The sequence below is a fragment of the Chiloscyllium punctatum genome, chromosome 3 (assembly GCF_047496795.1).
Source record: "Chiloscyllium punctatum isolate Juve2018m chromosome 3, sChiPun1.3, whole genome shotgun sequence".
NCBI classification, from domain to species: Eukaryota; Metazoa; Chordata; class Chondrichthyes; order Orectolobiformes; family Hemiscylliidae; genus Chiloscyllium; species Chiloscyllium punctatum.
In genome coordinates, this window is record NC_092741.1 from 45,367,911 (window position 1) to 45,387,197 (window position 19,287).

The following is a 19,287-nucleotide window of genomic DNA, read 5'->3' on the forward strand; positions in this document are numbered from 1 at the left end:
TACCAGTTGGTTGCAATTTTGGTTCCAGGAGGTGGTACAACCATGTATGGATTTGTTGGCAATAAAATGGGGTACTATGTGGTGCAAAAGAGCAGTATCAGATAGACCATCTGCTATTTGGCACTATTGACTGCAAGAGGTACTTCTTTTTATTAGTTCTGGGGTTTTGGGCAAAGCTGACAGGGTCAACATTTGTTGCCCATCCCTGGTTACTCTTCAGAAGGTAGTGATGTTTTGCCTTCTTGAACGACAGGAATTAATCTGATGCAGGCACAGCCATTGGTCAGTTAGGAAAGGAGTTCTAGGATTTTAACGCAGCAACAATGAAGAATGACAATGTCGTTCCAAATCAACATGGGTGATCAATTTGATTGGATATTTGTAAATGATAGGAAATAGTGAGGACTGCAGATGGTGGAGAAGTCAAAGTAGATAAAATCTAGCACTGGAAAAAAGCACAGCAGGTCAGGGAGCATCTGAGGAGCAAGAGAGTCGATGTTTCAGGCATAATCCTTCATCAGGTCTGGGGAGGAGCAAAGGGGCTGAGAAATAAATGTGGGGGGAGGTGGGGCTAAGGGAAAAGTAGGTGGAATGGCGACAGGTGGGCAAAGATGTTTGTCCACCTGTTCTTTTATGTGGTAGAGGCTGTATGTTGGAAGATGCTATTGAAGGAGTATTGCAAGTTGATTCAGTGCATCTTGTAGATAGCAGACATTGCTGTCACTGGTGCATTGCTAGTGAAAGGAATGAATATTAAAGATGGTGGATAATCTTCAGTCAAGTAGGCTGCTTTGTCCTGTATAGTATTGAGCTTCTCAAGTGTTTTTGGAGCTGCTTTCAATCACGAAATGGACAGTATTCAATAGAAAGTGAGGACTGCAGATGCTGGAGATCAGAGCTGAAAAATGTGTTGCTGGAAAAGCGCAGCGGGTCAGGCAACATCCAAGGAGCAGGAGAATCGACGTTTTGGGCATAAGCCCTTCTTCAGGAATTTCCTGAAGAAGGGCTTACACCCGAAACGTTGATTCTCCTGCTCCTTGGATGCTGCCTGACCTGCTGCGCTTTTCCAGCAACACATTTGTCAGCAGTATTCAATCATAATCCCAACTTGTGCCTTGTAAACCATTGAGAGATTTTAAGACATCATAAGGTGAATTCCGTGCTGCAAACTTTCCAGCTCCTGACATGTTCCTATATGCACAGTCTTTATAAAGCTGCTCCAATTATCTTTCTATCAATGCTAACTCTCAGTGTTGGTGATTTCGTGATAATGATACCTTTCAAGGTCAAGGGTAGATGACTAGATTCAATAGAGACTGCTGGCTGGCTGCAGGTCTGACTCTGGAACAAATCATTAGCCACATTCACCAACTTTAGTCAGAAATAGCTTATTGGTACACAATACCCATGAGTATATTTGCTTAATATCTATTGCCATTCATTAACTGAAGAATTAAAAAACTCATATATTTTGCTATCATTTTATCATTTTACCAAGAAATACAGATTGTAGTCATTGTTATATGTAATGTAGTTAGCACTGTCCTGTGAGTGAAGACCAGCTGGGAATAGAATATTAAATGTTGGCCGTGAATTCTAACTTTCTTAAAACCTTACTTGTGTAGTTACTGAAGTAAAATAGCAAAAATATTTAAGGAGTTCGATATCTTTCTAGGAACTACTATATTTGATCGTTCAACAATTATTTTAAAATAATTATATTGAACTTACATTCCACTCAGCACATTTATAGATTCTGTCCTCAACCCATAATCAGTATCATGCAAATCTGGGATGGGTCCCACTACTTCAATATTTCCACCTTTCTCAGAGAAATTTGCTTCACGATACATTATCATGACAGGAGAGGACATGTTCTGTGAATATAAAAAGTACACAAATTGTTTTATAAACACATAGCACCCTTCAGAAAGAAAGTTGAAAATCACACAACACCAGGTTATAGTCCAACAGGTTTATTTGGAAGCACTAGCTTTCAGAGCATCGCTCCTTCATCAGGTGGTTGTGATGATCTGATGAACAACCTGATGAAGGAGCAGTGCTCCGAAAGCGACTATAACCTGGTGTTATGTGATTTTTAACTGTGTACACCCCAGTCCAACACTGGCACCTTCAATTCAGAAAGAAAAACATTGTAAATTCCAGAAAATACATAGAAGCTAAAAAAATAAATTCTTCCAGTCTTTGCAAAGAGTTCTAAAAAATGTAATTTCTGCTTTGCCACTATAGTTTATTTGAAAAGTAGTATACAATACTACAAAGATATGATTACTTCGTGTGTGTATGTGGAGCTTCCCATCGTGAATTTTAAAAGTTAAAAAGTAGTTGGTATATTCCAACCCAATGTTAATTAATGAACTTTCACAAAATGGATTATTCCTCTGCCAACATTAGAAATATAACTGATTTATCAGTCCTCCAACAGACTTATGTCACTTGAAGACAGACTTCTCAGTCCAGCCGATTAATGTATTGCGCAGTACAGCACTAGGACAGGTTAACTCAGTTTCAGATTTGATTATTTGCATTGCAGAGATTGTTATCTTCAGCCATGATGGTGTGTGACAGGGAAATGGAATTGACCTTAGCTTATTAAGGCTGGAAGAAAGGGAGAGGAAAAAATAGTACAGATAATTGATAAAGATGTAGAATACTTGGTATTTCAAAATGGCATTAAGTAAAGTGCTGCACAAAAGGTTATTATGCAAGATAAAGGGTCATGGTGTTGATGGTGACATAATAGCACGCAATTAATGGACATTCAGCAATAAAAGGGGACATATGGGATATTTTCAAATTAAGAGGCAGACCTCAGACACATACAATCTACCTTAAAGACTTCGAAACATTACCCTCTGATTCTTTGTCCAAGTATGCTGTCAAAGCATAGTTAAGCGGAAAGGCAAACTATGAAGAGGACACAAAGAGGGGCAAACTGAACAAGTTAAGTGAGTGAGGTGACAGACAAAGTATAATGTAGGAATGCACAAGTTTATTAATCTTTACCATAAGAATAGAAAAACAAATATTGTTTAGAAGTAATGTAACCTTTCTGTGTCGATGTACACAGACTTGGGGTGTACCAACATGGGGAACATGGAAATGTTCAAATTAAGGTACGGCCACCAATTAGGAAACAAAATGGCATGTTCACCTTTATTCCAAGAGATTAAAGACAGGAATGAAGCAGTCTTGTTACAATTGTGCATGAGATCATACCTTTTGCTATCACTCACCCGTTCATAGATCCCTATAGTGGGTATTCTACCTGTAGTAACCATCACACACCCCCAGTAGCTTTACTGAGTACATTATCCAATTGGTCAGAAGTCCTCAGTTGGTGAGATATCCATCTTCTAGAGTATTTGGCGCGAGAGGAAAATATGCTCTCATTTTATGAAATATCTGAGTCCTACAGATGTGGCAAACCTTCTCAAAAACAGATGACATGAGGGACTTGTCAGTTCTCCAGCCAGCACCACAGATTCCAGTAACCTTTGCAAGACTTGAATCCTGGGATACAGTGTGCAATTTTAGTCTCCATTTTAAAGCAAGTTTATACTAACATTGGAGCCAGTTCAGAAATGGACCATGGAATCAGAAGGTTGTCCTCTGATGAGGGGATGAATATGTTGTATCTATATGCTCAGGATTTTCAAATATGAGAAGTGATCTTATTGAAACACTCAAGATTACAAAAGGGATGCGCACTTAACAGGATAGTCACTGACACCTTGTTTCCCCTGGGTGGGAAATCTAGAACAAGGAACAAATCTTGGCTGTACATGTTGGACTGAGATGGGAAAATGTTTCTTCATGCAAAAGGGTGACTCTTTGGAGTTCCTTACTCCAGTGGATTGTAGATTCACCATCATGAAATATATTTAAGGATGAGATAGAGGAAGCTTTGGTCTTTCAGGTAATCAAGGGAAATGGGAAGAGTGAGAAAAAGAAGTTGAAGTCACAATCATATTGAATGGTTGGGTGGCTTGACAAGCTGTAAGACACCTTTCTTTTATCTTCTTGCAATCTAATGCTTCATTCCAGCTCACTGTTAAAGGAGATCTGCTGGAAACCGCACTTGTGACTATTGGATTAGACTTGAGATTCATTACCAAAAGCCACACAATTCTCTAGCAGTCCTCACTCTCTAGGCATACATAAAGAATAAGAAAGGTGACAGAATCCTATTGGTACATATGGAATCACGTGTTTACACAAGTCATCATCAGAAAGACTTTCAGAATGAGGAAAGGGAATGAGGAAATTTAAGAATGCAAACACAACTTAATTACAAATATAAAATCTGCCAAACTGTAATTATAAAGTTGCACTAAGCAAAAGAAAACTTACGATCTGGATAAAGTGCAAAGATTGAAGGTGTTCATTGTAGCCTCCCCATTCATTCCATGATTGGTACTCGCCTTCTTCTAAAACATATTGATGGCCTTGAAATCCAGGCTTCTCATAACCAACCCAACTAGGAGAAATTGAAAAACATCTCATGGACTGAACCATTATTAGTCAACTGTGTTCAGTTAACACTGAAAACTTTATATGAAGTGAAATGGCTCTGCTTTCTGAAATACTGCGTGAACAAAGGCTATAAGCTAATTGCAAATAAAAAAGGTACACATGCTAAGTAGACCTAAACAATGTCAGCTTCAAGACAGGAGAACTGACTAGTAAAAGGATTATCAAATCTGTGCATATAATGTTCACTTGAGGTGTCCTCAAATCTGTTCAATTTTCAATTTAGATATATTATATTTCAATCTCCCAATGCTGGATGGAACTGCTAGTCCGCCAAGTGCATCTTCTAGATCATGTCTAAACAGTATTGAACATGTATTTACGTTCATTAAAGTTTACGTTTATTTAAATATACGTTTTAAATTTAAATTTATTTCCAGACATAATTTACCAGCTTATTTAAATTTAACTCTTGGTTCATTTTATAAACATTTCATTTTAGTTAAATATAACATTTCATTTCTACCCACTTTGCCTTTCTGCTCTCTATTTTCTAAAGCACCTGGATGTTTCACAGTCTTTGACTTTATTCAGTGTGCTCAAGTTAATTTGCAGCTTGCCTCCCTGCATTAAAATACTCTTGCTTTTCATTGAATACAAAATGCAACAATTTGCAGTGGACTGCATTTGAAAATGATCAACAGGGCCTGTAGTCCTTCCCCTTCTTCTGAGGGGGTGATTATAGCTGCCATGTCATGACACCATGTGGAATACATAAAAGCTCTTCCATGTGCAATTGCAGGCAGACATTTCTCGCAATACTGATTGCAGCATGAGAAGCAAATCATTTAATCTTTGCAGCATCAGCAATAGCTCATTCATCAGAAACAGAGGGATATTTTATGGAGTCAATAGATGTTTTGGCTGCTGGGTGTCTTGTGGTGCCTGTTTTGAAGGAAGCCCTTCTGAGTTACAAGCCAATCAGGCAATCCATGGGCCACTATGGCCTTCCAAAAGATGTGAATGCTGGAGGATGGGAAGATGTCCAAGAGGTATTGGTTAAAAAGAGGGCAACAACGCTTTTTCTCACCATCACTGAGAAGAAGGTAGCTGCTTGGGAATCATACTCAATGGAGGTCCAGGATCATTGATTGCCCAGCCCAGGTAAGGAATGGAGAGAAGGTCTGTGCAGGGTGGTGATCGTGAGGGGTGATGGGTGAGGGGGGGGGGGGTGGAGTGGCAAACGGTCAGCAGCAAGGGCAGGAGGTGCCTCTCCACAGGTTCCCATCCCCATCCACTGTCAAGCACTGAGTACCTTACCAATCCTCTGGGATACCAACCGCAAGCGATCCCCACATGTTTAATCATCATGCTCCCCTGGTATGGTGACAGACCCTCCATCTATTGATTTGATACCTAATCGTTGAGTGTTAGTAGCCTCAACTGACAGCTGAAGAAAGGAAAGGCTGACCATGGGCATCTCCATTGTCGTCTTAATCGGAATGGGGATGGCTTTATGCCTCCAAACTTGTCACAGGAGAGAGTATAAAATACTGCCTGGCATGTGTATAATAGTCTCAACACCTTAATTTGTCTTTTTGACTGCTATATGATGCCTTTGCTGAAGGGTCTGCATCAATTTTAATTGTATAAAGCATTTTTTTGAGAAGGATAATAGCAATGGATGTAGATTAATCTTACATTACAGTTAATAAACTAATGGAAATTTATTCTTCTCAAATCAATCAGGATACAACCTTACGACTCACGTCAGTCTATCTAATGTGCTCAGTAGATTTCATTGTGTGTTAAGTATTCTTTAAGAAGGCCGATCATTCTATGGCATTATGAATAGGTTGACACAAATAAAGATGAGACTATCGGGAAATTTAGCTTTCTTACTTCTTTATTCATGAATGAAGCAAAGCACCAGGTGCAATACTTGTACCAAATTATGGAGAATGAGACAGCTGTGGCATCTCTATAATTATGGTTTTAACTATCTATACTGGATAGAAAGTAAATGTACTCGTTCAAAGCGTATCAATTTGCACACCACATCAAAAAGATTAAAATTAATGTTTGCAAATGGGTAAATACAACTTACAATCCTCCTAAAACTTTCATCGAGCCAACGTTTGTGAATGGATAAGTGTGGCACAAAGCTGATTCTTCAACTCCTTCAACAAAGCTGAATACATCTGTTTTGAGTTCCAGCTGTTTGCCTTCAAAGAAAGGCTTTTCATACACAATAACCTGCAATGTTAAGTTAACAACAGCAAGTCATTAAATGGGGATTGAAGAAAAACATTCATCCTTACATCTCAATAGACATTTCCTGGGCATTGAAATTTGAAATCAACAAAAACCAATAAAGTCACACAGCAATTCTTAGAACACTAACAACAGCCAAAAACTAAACAGGAGCAACTCCATTAGGTTTAAAGTGGATAATTACATTTTATCTAGCTTTCAACTTTAGACATTGCTCAAAACACAAAGTGCTGTGAATAAGTTCACTCCTGAAAGCCTCTAAACGTGTGAGAAATTTCAGTCATGGCGGGGTGAGGGGAACCAATCAGGAAAAGGTCACACCGGTAATGAGAATAGTTGGATTCAGTGAGAGGTTGCTCCTCCAAAAGCTGGTTCCCTCCCATGCTTGATGGTACAGCAGCAAATCTGAGGGAAAAGCAATCTAGAACTGGAGGAGCAGCAAACTGTAGGGAAAGTAAGTGCTGGTAGTGAGGGTGTCGCCAGGGGAAACTGTCCTCCACTTCTGGCTTAAAACCAGGGATTTTTAGGGTTGTGCCAGGGGACAGGGCTTTTACCACATGGGCGGTGCCTTCTGTCAGGCTAGCAAGGGGGCTTGTGCCAGTCATGGGCTAAGCTGGCTGCATAATAAAAGAGGTGTGGAAGAGGTTGCCAGAGAAATAGGGTGGAGGAGGCTGCAAGAGAGTAGGTGGAAGCTAAGAGGCATAAGACAAAGGAAGCTGCAAGAGGGAAGGAATGGATGGAAGAGAGAGATAGGGTGGAATAAACTGCAAGAAGGGTGAGGTGGAGGAAGAGGAGGTTGCAAGGGTGTTTGGGGGGTGAGGGGTGGCTGTAAACGGACAGGAATGGAGAAGATGTGTTTGCACCTGGTGGGGGTGGGGGAATAAGGAAAGGAGGCTGCAAAAGGAGATGGGGGTGTTGGAGGAGGAGGGTCTAAGAGGATCTGAAGAAGCAGAGGTTTGTGGGAAGAGGAGGAAGCTTCAAGAAGTATGATACTGTAACCTTCAGAACTTCAATAACTTCATGCATTGAAAGAATCAACAATAATTATTTCTGAAATAAACTGTTGTGGGACAAGGTAAAAACAAGGACTGCAGATGCTGGAAACCAGATTCTAGATTAGAGTGGTGCTGGAAAAGCACAGCAGTTCAGGCAGCCGGGGAGCAGGGAAATCGACGTTTCGGGCAAAAGCCCTTCATCAGGAATACAGGCTGAGTGTTTTCAGGGTGGAGAGATAAAAGGGACAATGACAAACTGCTATACAGGAATTAAAAGCAATTCACATGCCTGGAGAAAAGTCAAAACTAAGTAAACAATATTGTTTTAATAGCTGCTTGATACACCTTATGCCACAAAGAGAAATGATTGCCCTGCAGAAGAATTTAAGGAGTTAATTGCAGGGAAATTGTGTCTTCAAGCAAACAGTCAATGCCAAATGCACTAAGGAACAGGGAAGCTACTTCTGATAAGAAGGCAAGTTGCAGTTGATAGCTCCAGAGCAGTAATCAATATCATGGCTGAAAGAATGTAAAGGATCATCAATAATATCACACCATAAACTTGAAGGACAGATAATTATGTAAAAATGCAACTTAGAACCCTTCAAGCAGAACTCCAGAGAACAACACTACTTAAGGATCAAACCCTGGACACATCCACAGATAGATTCTGTTACTTGGAATCGTAGTGAAATTCCACCTTTAATCAGATAATAGCCAAGTTGAGTTGGGAGGCTTAATTTGCTTACTTGTATGGGGTCTTATTTGATTACTACGGGCAATAAAATTTAAATAATTGCTTTAGTATTTGATTGTATGTGAGACTTCTTCATATGTTTCTGAATTAAAGGTAGCTTATGGAAATTTACAGGGTGAAGAGGTTGCAAGAAGGCTTCAGGTGTCGGGGAAGGAGGCTGTAAAGGGTTGAGAGAGAAGGAAATTGCAAAAGGTTAAAGGAGAGGGAGATTTCAAGGGGTTGTGGGACAGCGTGGTTTCAAAGAAGTGAGAACATTTTTTTGAAATCTGCCAACAATGAAATATTCTGCTGACTGCTAGGAAGGTAAAGAATTCAATCTCTGGGAAATGGCCTTTTGAGGGTGAAGTGGAGCAGACAAAGTAATTATCTTACTTTCCCCCATATATACTCATTCCCCCAAAGTTAGGAAAAAGAAATATTTGGTGTGAGTCATCCTATCCATGCCTCTCATGATTTTATAAACCTCTATCCAATCAGCCTCTAACGCTCCAGAGAAAATAGACCGAGCCTATTCAACCTCACCTGTTAGCTCAAATCCTTCAACCCTGGCAACATCCTTGTAAATCTTTTCTGAACCCTTTCAAGTTTCACAACATCTTTCTGATAGAAGGGAGACCAGAATTGCACACAATATTCCAACAGTGGCCTAACCAATGTCCTGTACAGCCGCAACATGACCTCCGAACTCCTGTACTCAATACTCTGACCAATAAAGGAAAGCATACCAAATGCCTTCTTCACTATCCTATCTTACTGCGACTCTACTTTGAAGGAGCTGCACGCAAGGTCTCTTTGTTCAGCAACACTCCCTAAGACCTTACCATTAAGGTATATAAGTCCTGCTAAGATTTGCTTTCCGAAAATGCAGCACCTCGCATTTATCTAAATTAAACTCCATCTGCCACTTCTCAGCCCATTAGGTCCATCTGATCAAGATCCCTTGTAATCTGAGGTAACCTTCTTTGCTGTCCACTACAGCTCCAATTTTGGTGTCATCTGCAAACTTACTAACTATACCTCTCATGCTCACATCCAAATCATTTACATAAATGATGAAAAGTAATGGACCAAGCATCAATCCTTGTGGCATTCCACTGGTCAGAGGCCTCCAGTCTAACAACCCTCCACCACCACCCTCTGTCTTCTACCTTTGAGCCTGTTCTGTATCCAAATGGAGCCTGTTCTCCCTGTATTCCATGAGATCTAACCTTGCTAATCAGTCTCCCATGGGGAACCCTGTCGAACACCTTACTGAAGTCCATAGAGATCACATCCACCACTTCATCAATTCTCTTTATTACTTCTTCAAATAGCTCAATCAAGTTTGTGAGACATGATTTTCCACGCACAAAGACATGTTGACTATCCCTAATCAGTCCTTGCCTTTCCAAATACATGTACACCCTGTCCCTCAGGATTCCCTCCAACAACTTGCCCAACACCGACGTCAGGCTCACCAGTCTATAGTTCCCTGGATTGTCCTTATCACCTTTCTTAAACAGTGGCACCACGTTAGCGAACAGCAATGGGGGTGACTTTATGGAGGTTTACAAAATTATGAGGGGCATGGATAGGATAAATAGACAAAGTCTTTTCCCTGGGGTGGGGGAGTCCAGAACTAGAGGGCATAGGTTTAAGGTGAGAGGGAAAGATATAAAAGGGACCTAAGGGGTAACGTTTTCATGCAGAGGGTAGTACATGTATGGAATGAGCTGTCAGAGGAAGTAGTAGAGGCTGGTACAATTACAACATTTAAAAGGCATCTGGATGGGTATATGAATAGGAAGGGTTTGGAGGGATATGGGCGGGTGCTGGCAAGTGGGACTAGATTAGGTTGCGATATCTGGTCAGCATGATTGAGTTGGACTGAAGTGTCTATTTCCGTGCTGTACATGTCTACGACTCTATATAATCTATCCAATTGTATTGAACTAACATCACAATTTATTCAGGTAGTCTACCTCTCCATCTCTAATGCTTCTGTCATTTACTATTAATAAAAAATAACTAATCAAGAGTTTTGCATTCATTCAGAATAAAATCAGAACAAGAAAACATTCCGATCTCTTACTGGAAAACTTAACATTATATTATCCCTGTAAAGAATACAGATGAAGGTTAATCAAGTTCAGAAGAAGTGTGTTTGCACTTGAAACATTCACTTTGCTTCTCTCTCCACAAATGTGCCAGACTGCTAAGTTTCTCCAGCATTTTCTGTTTGTATTATAGATGTTCAGTATCTGCTGTATTAAGCTTTAATTTAAAAACAATCAAGGTTTGATTGTGATTGCATATTCAGCTGGCAGTAGTTGTTGCTATGGATTCAGGTGTTCTGATATCAGGTGAGTAAATGAAAATCTCCATTATTAATTAATATTGGATTAATCCTGTGCATTCACATTTATGAAGAACACAGAGTGAGGATGTAAACGGCCCTTGCTACAATACTGCATGTGGTCACATTGCTTGCCAACTGTCTAGACTCAGATTTGGAAAACAATAACTGATATTCTGGATGGGCCCGGGTATTAATGGAACCACACCCTGTATGAATCATAACCTTCACACAATGAAGGATTAGAAGGGAGAAAGTAATCTCTCGTGGTTTAACATAATAAAGTACACACCTATTCTGTTACACATAAGCATAGCATGAAAGGTAACATTATTGCAGAAAATGCTTTCTTTGATATATCTTAGTTACAGCAAGGTAATGCCAGAAAGATGGAGACAGGAGACAGTTGCACAGTGACAGTGTCACTGAATTCGTAATCATGAAACTCAGGCTATTGCTGTAGGTGTGTGTGTTCAAATCCCACCACAGATTTAAATCCAATTAATAAATCTGGAATATAAACCTTGTCTCAGTAATGGTGACCATGAAGCTATCGATTACTGTAAATATCCATGTGGTTCGCTCATGTCTTTTAGGGAAGGGAAACCGCCATCCTTACCCAGTCTGGCTTACGCGCTACTCCAGACCAGTGGTTGACTCTTAAGTATCCTCTGAAATGGCCTGGCAAGCACTCAGTTCAAAACCAGGAAGGGATGAGTGACAAATGCTGACCTTATTAGCAATGCCCCAAAAGATAAGAAAACTACTTACTCTGTTGTCATTAAGCTTTTCCACTTGCAATGGGCCCTGAAATAAAAACATTTTCTCAGTATTTCATTAACAATAATGCAACTGTTAAGCTTACAATCTACAAATGCATATGGATGTTTTTTTTTAAATAATACCTACGTGACTGTAAACAACCAATTAGACTAACTACTGTAAATCAATTCTTAAAAATGGATTTCTTTTTATTATTTTCAATGATTTGAGTGACCCAAAGCATGGTACAATTGCATCATAACTTTTCATATGGGTTAGTAGCCAGATATTCTTAGATATTTGTGTTGGCCAGTGAAAGTTTGAGAGGTGTAAAATGGAGCTCCAGGTACAATTGATGCCCTTTGAATTGCTAAGATTTTATATTTATTCTTCAGCAACTGATAGGGTGAGAAAGTCAAGGCGCCAGAACTGAGTTACATTTCAGAAACAGGATTAGCTCGCAAAATCAGTCTTGAGGAATTGTTCAGTATTTAAAAGGGAACATGGGGATTATGCAGCAAGCTATAGACCAGCAATTCTAACATCTGCTATGGGTAAAGTGCAAAAGTATATCAACAGAAATAACAATGAGTCACCTGGATAGGTGTGGTATGATAAGAAGGAGTTAGTATACAGTTATGGCAGGAAGTTCTTCTTACAAATATTATCTGGGATATTTTAAAGATGCAAGGATCTTGCCTGTGACAAAAATTCTGTGAACATGATAAATTTAGATTTCAGTCTGCTTTTTACTGCCATAAAATCATTAAACACAGATAAGAAAATATGGACTAGGAAGGATCATTTTTGAGATGAACTGAAAATTGTATAAAACAAAAAGCCTAAATAATTGTCAATGGAATTTACATTAAAACATAGAAAGAAGGAGCAGGAGTAGGCCTTTCAGCCTTTTGAGCCTGCTCCACCATTCAACATGATCATGGCTAATCATTTAGTTCACTGTTCTCACTTCGTTGCCATATCCTGAGAACCCTTTTAGCCCTAAGGATTATGCCCAACTTCTTGTTGAAAACATTTTAATGTTTTGACATCAACTCCTTTCTGGTACAGAGAATTCCACAGGCTCACCATTGTCTGGGTGAAAATCATTTCTCCTCATCTCAGTCTTAAATGGCCTCTTTTAAACTCTGGTGAATACAGTCCTAACTGATCCAGTTGCTCTCTGCAAATCAGTGTTGCCATCCCAAGAATCACTCTATTAAACTTCTGTTGCATCTTTCCACAGCCTGAACAACCTTCTTCAGACCAAAACTGCATACAATACTCCAGGTATGGTCTGGTCTCATCAAGGCTTTGTAGCAAGACATGTCTACTCTTGTACTCAAATCCTCTCACAATGCCAACATGCCATTTGCCACCTGCTGCAATTGCATGCTTATTTTCACCAACCGGTGTACAAGGGCAGCCAAGTCTCATTTCACCGGACCCATTGCCAAACTATTCCCTTTGAGATAATAATCTGCCATCCTGTTTTGATATCAAAGTGGAGACTTTACATTTATCCAGATCAGACTTAATTTTGCCTGCAATAGCCCACTCATTCAACTTGTCTAAACCACACTGAAGTATCTCTGCATCCCTTTTATAGTTCAGCTTCCCACTCAGCTTTGTGTCAGCTGCAGACTATAGATATTACATTTACTTCCTTCATCTAAATCATCAACATATATTGAGAATACCGGCGTCCAAGTACTGAGCCCTCCTGTATCTCACCAGGTACTGCCTGGCACTTGTTAAAAGATCCATTTATTCCGACTCTTTGTTTCCTATCACCAACTAATTCTTAATTCATATCAGTAAATTACTTCCAATTCCACGAACTTTAATTTTACATGTTAATCTCTTAAGTGGGACATCATTGAAAGACTCAGGTAAACCACATCCATCAACTCCTCCTTATCAACAGTGCTAGGTGCACCATTAAAAAATTCCAGCAGATTTGTCAAGCTTGATTACCCTTTCATCATTACCAAGCATGATTACCCATGCTGATCCTGTCTGATCCTGTCTGATCCTGTCACTGCTTTCCAAGTGCTCTGTTATTAAATATTTTATGATGGACTGTAGCATCATCCCCACCACCAATGTTTATTTCTACCTCCTTTTTAAAATAATAGGCTTACATGAGCTACCCTCCAAACCAAAGGACCTGTTCCACAGTCCACAGAATCTTTAAAGATGGCCACAAATGCATCCACTATTTCTTGGGATTCTTATTTTAGTGTTCTGAGATATAGATTGATGGGTCCTGGGGATTTATCAGCCTTTGATCCCATCAATGTTTCCAATATCATTTCCTTCGTAATACTGATTTCCAGCACTTCCACTATCTCACTAGACCCGGTGTTCCACCATTTTTAGGAAGTTATTTGTTTCTTCCTATGTGAAGACAAACTATGTATTTAATTGGACTACCATCTCTTTGTTACACAAGATAACTTCTCCAATTCGGACTGTAAGGACTTACATTTGTCTTTACTAATCTTTTTTCTCTTCACATACCTATAGAACCATTTGCAATCAGTTTGTATGTTCCCACAAGCTTACTCTCGTTCTCTATTTTCCTCTTAATCAATTCTTTTTCCTCCTACTTTGAAAGCTAAACTGCTGACAATTCTCTAGGGTGTTCTGTTTTGGCCAATTTGTATGTGCATGTACCTTCTTTGGATCTAATTTCCTTTCTTAGTCACGGTTGAGCCACCTTTCCTGTTTTATTTTTGTACCAGACTGCAATGAACAATTGTTAATTTATCCAGGTCTTTTTAAATGTTTGCCATTACCTATTTGCCATCATCCCTTTGAAGTAGCGTTCTCCAATTTATCATAGACAGTCTGTATCTCATGCCATCCTAGTTTCCCTAATTTAGATTCATCAACTTGGCAAAAACTCATCAACAGGATGTTATTGTTACCAACATTACAGTTGATTTGAGGGTTGGGGTAGAAATAAAATTACCTAACTTCACAAGATAACTCCTAATTGCAAGGAGAAGTTCAAACAATGAGGAACAGTCAAATTATTAATGGTAGGTAATATTTCATGTAGATGAGACAAGTGAAGGAAACTTAATAGCCCTTGTCCACAAGACAGAATGTAGTAAAGGGTTCTCAGGTCACTATTAGTGGACTGCTCACTAAACTAATGGCACAGATACAGTTCTTAGAATTAAAAGGATCAAAGGCAATGGGGAGAAAATGGGAACAGGGTACTGAGTTGGATGACAAGCCATGACCAGACTGAATAGTGTACTACGCTCAAAGGGCCAAATGGCATACTCCTGTTTCATTAATGTTTCTATGGCAGCACTAAGGAGATCTAACCTAAGGAAAGGTACAGCACATTCTGACCAGGGGATTAAACATAATATCAAGGAAGTCATGCTGAATCACATGGAACGCTGAGTACAACTGTGGCCAACATACTTCCAACAAGGTAAATCCAAGTAAAGAAAAAAAATGAACTGATAGCAAAATTTAAGGCAGCTGAGAAATTTGCATAAATTAACAACTCTGGATTATTTACTTGGGAATAAAAAGAAGGCTCAATAAAGTTATGACTCAAATATTCAGGTTCCTGGAAGGTATTGGTAAAATGATCCACAATAACCTAAGGTTTCCACAAACTCTAAATTCATGGGATAAAGGGAATGCAGAAAAGTTTGGATTTATTTACCTCATTATAAGTACTTTCGGTAAATGTGCAAAAAAACTTATTGAAAATATAAGGATCAATATTTGACAGAACCAATGGTCGAGGGTTTGTTTACCAGGCAGGGGGCTGCAGGCCTCTTTCCTGCTCTATACTTTCGTTATCTCCTTAATATTGAACATGCTGGAAGAAATCTCAATTAAAATGCACATGAAGGAACGTCTGCTGTTTTATAAAATGCATAAAAGGGAACAACTGCCTTTCACACATCACAGTGCACAAAAGCATGAAGTGGTAGACAGTCAACATTAATAAGACCAATGATCTATTTAAAAACTTACTCAAGTGGAATCAAACAGTTTTAAAATATTAACATGTTAAGTTTTGCAAAAGGCTGTCTCAGCTCAGTCGGTCAACCCTGGTATGCATTTAAATTCAACTGTGAAAAAGAAAAATCACCAGTGGTATAGATCAACAATACATCTAGCTATTTTGTAGAAGTCTAATAATTTTGTGTTAATTTTAAATGTCTAAAAAAACAATTTTCACATATGAATGAAAAAAGGACTTTTTTTTTTACCATTTTCAATGGTTTGAGCGAGCTGATGAATGGATTCACTGCCTGCCAAGATTCTGGAGAAGGATATTGACCAGGTTCCACAATGTAAGAATTTCCTTGATAGAAAGGCTCTTCAAATAGAATCCAACTAAAAAACAAATTTCAACAAGCAAGAGTTACATCATAGCCTACAAAGTACATCGAACATATAGCGCAAAAATAGACCAACTAGTCCAGGTCAGTGTCAATTCTCCATTTGAGGATCCTCCCACCTTTCTTCATCTAACCTTGTCACAACATGACCCTTTAGTCCCTTCTTCATTATATAGTTATCTAGACTCCCCTTAAATGCATCTATTCACTTCAACCACTCTAAATGGCAATGAGAATCAGCCTGTCAATATACTTCTGATTTTATTGTACCTCTACGTTGTGTGCATCAATGTTGTAACCATTTTTTGTACAGTCTCAAGTGTCCTATCACTCAAATCAAATGACATATTAAATGTGGTATAACCAATGCTCAATAATGTGTTGGGATAACTTTACATTTCAGTTCTACTCCTCAGTTTGTCTTTGGTTCTTGTTGACCTTTGTTGTTATTCTCAGTGATTTATGTATCTGGACTCCCAGATATCTAGGCACCTCTATCTCATTTAGATTTCAACTTTCTAAATAATACCACAACATGTCTTACTCTTCTTGCAAAAACAAGTCATTTATTTATCTTGAAAAATATTTTTGAATTATATGCCTATTCTGCAAGTTTGTTAATATGCTTGTGATATATTGTGGTCCTCCTAATATGGAACATCAATATCACCTTATACTTTGGAAATGTCTTTTTATTTCAAAATCCAAATTTTTAATCTTTAATTCAGTTAATAGGATATTAAATATCTAGAAGTTAAAGTTAACAATGTATTGAGATTTTGAGAATTAATTAGTTATTGCATTAAAATCTAAATTGTCTTGCGGTGCATTGGTAGTGTCTTTGGGCCAGATGGTATGGGTTCAAGTTCTATCTGCCTGGGAGTGCATCGTAAGATGTTTAAGTAGGTTTATTAAAAAAAACTTATGAAAGTGTATATAAAGAGCCAGCCAGGAGGAAGTGAGAGTACATTAGAATGGAGAAGCGAAGAAATGTATGAAGAAATAAAGAAGCTCTTCCAAAGTACTTTGGTCTTTGTGCTTGCAAATACACTCCGTGAACTTCTAACACAAATTATAAATGTATGCTGTGGGCACCAGCACCACTTTCTATCTTCTGCCATTCTTCACTGCTACACTCTTATTTCTGGTTGAAGCCAACTAGCTAACCACTCTGCCACTTGTCCTCTGACCCAGCATTCTCTGAACTTATTCACTTGTCGATTATGTAGTCCTTATCAAACTTTATTTTTTGGAAATTTACCAACACACAAGATCATATACATTTTAATACAACAACTAATTTACTCTAGATAAATTATACACAGCTCTTCTAATAAAAATACTCAAAATGCTTTACACTGAAAACAAAGAGAAAATGCTTGAACAACACATAAGATGCTTTGATAGACCACACTTTGATTGCTTTAGTTTTAATGAAATGAGCTCTTGCTGAAACATAAGCAGATAATGCTGCAGATTTTGCTTTAACAATGAAAAAGAAGTTTAAGATAAATTGAATAAAACCAAACTACCTACAAATTCAAAGATTCATATACACCCAATAAAAGTTTAATCTCCTTAATCCCAAAACAGTCCTACATAAATTGTTAAGAAAAATAACAAGATTTTTATAGACCCAAAACACAACCGACATAGTAGACATAAATGCCAATCATGCAGTACTCACATCAGACACCCTGTCTTTAACACCTCACTAGGTTAAAGCACTAGTGATTTCAATTTATAAACTGGAACTGCAAATAGTTCCTTCCCAGAGTTTACACTGCACCCAAACTTAAACTACTCAGTTTCAAATAACTTACTCAGGGTTTTATCCAAACATCTTCGGTCTGGATTAGCACTAACTTCTTACTCTAATGTAGTAAAAATATATCCATTCCTCCCTGGTACAGAACCATCTTTATCCATGCTTTTCAGAGGCCTGCTCGAATTTCACAGTAAAAGTCAAAGTAAATTCTCTAAGTTTTAAGTGTTTCTTTTAAACTTTAAAAGACATCTCATGATCTTCTAAACTGTAGCTTATTTATATTGTATATCATAGAACCTTACCAATGTACACAAAACCCATTAATTCTAAAGACATACCTCAAAATCTGTTTTAAAATAAATTACTATGGCTACAGAAATACTTCAGAATCATAGAAAAACGCATATCTCTCATTAATCCAGAACCTAAAACCCCAAACTTCAAATAAATTATATCAAAAAATACAAATCACACAGTTTACAAACATGTCACCAAAGAATATGTGGAGGCCACTTGGCCCTTTGAGCCTGTTTTGCCATTCAATAAACTCATGCTGATCTGATTTTTGAGTTAACTCTACATTCTCTCATATCCCAATAATCTTTAGTCCCGTGGTAATCAAGAATCCATTGATCACTGTCTTAAAAACATTGCAAAATTCTGCAGCTATTGCCTTTTTTGAGGAAGTGATCCCAAACACTCTCAATACTCCAGAGAACAAATGGTTTATCATCTGTGTCAAATGTGCAATCCCTGATTTTCAAACCATGATCCCTAGTTCTAGATTCTCATATGTGAGGCTACATCCTTGTACATTTCAATTAAGTTACTTCCAACTCTTCTAAACTACAGAGCATATCAGAGTCAAGATTAGAGTGATGCTGGAAAAGCACAGCAGGTCAGGCAGCATCCGAGGAGCAGGAAAATTGACATTTTGGGCAGGAGCCCTTCATCAGAAAGGGCTCATGCTCGAAATGTTGATTTTCCAGCTCTTTGGATGCTGCCTGACCTGCTGTGCTTTTCCAGCACCACTCTAATCTTGACTCAAACTCCAGCATCTGCAGTTCTCACTTTTGCCTACAGAGCATATCAGCTTAGCCTGTCTAGCCTTTCCTCAAATGGCAACCCACCCATTCCAGGTATTAGTTTTGCAAATATTTCAATGCATTAACATCATCTATAGGGAGAGTGAACAGTCTGTACAGAGAAGGAGTCTCACTAAAGCCCTGTATAACTGAAGAATAACCACCCTGCTTTTGCATTTAATTCCCTTTGCAATAAAACTTGACTTTCTATTAGTTTTCCTGATTACTTGCTGTACCTACACACTAATCTTCTGAGATTTGTGCACTAGGACACCCAGATCTCTCTGCATGTCAGAACTCTGCAACCACTCACCATTTAAATAATATGTTTTTTTTCATTCTTTCTGTCAAAATGGACAATTTCACCTTTTCCCACATTCTATTCCATTTGCCAGATCTTTGCCCACTCACCTAACCAATCTATATCTCTTTGTA

The 19,287-nt window shown here is 38.5% G+C and overlaps 2 protein-coding genes across 5 annotated transcripts in view; one reads left to right on the forward strand and one right to left on the reverse strand.

Moving 5' to 3' along the window:
- Positions 1-19,287, forward strand: part of rtn4ip1 (reticulon 4 interacting protein 1) — a 110,449-nt gene that overhangs the window by 85,105 nt on the left and 6,057 nt on the right. The window lies entirely within an intron of this gene.
- Positions 1-19,287, reverse strand: part of crybg1a (crystallin beta-gamma domain containing 1a) — a 209,140-nt gene that overhangs the window by 33,962 nt on the left and 155,891 nt on the right. For all 3 annotated transcript variants that reach the window (XM_072552693.1, XM_072552698.1, XM_072552703.1), the window contains 5 exons: positions 15,868-15,994; positions 11,627-11,662; positions 6,602-6,750; positions 4,375-4,501; positions 1,732-1,877 (listed from right to left, as the gene is read on the reverse strand). In XM_072552693.1, the coding sequence (XP_072408794.1) occupies positions 1,732-1,877; positions 4,375-4,501; positions 6,602-6,750; positions 11,627-11,662; positions 15,868-15,994 (585 nt within the window). The remainder of the gene's footprint in view (positions 1-1,731; positions 1,878-4,374; positions 4,502-6,601; positions 6,751-11,626; positions 11,663-15,867; positions 15,995-19,287) is intronic.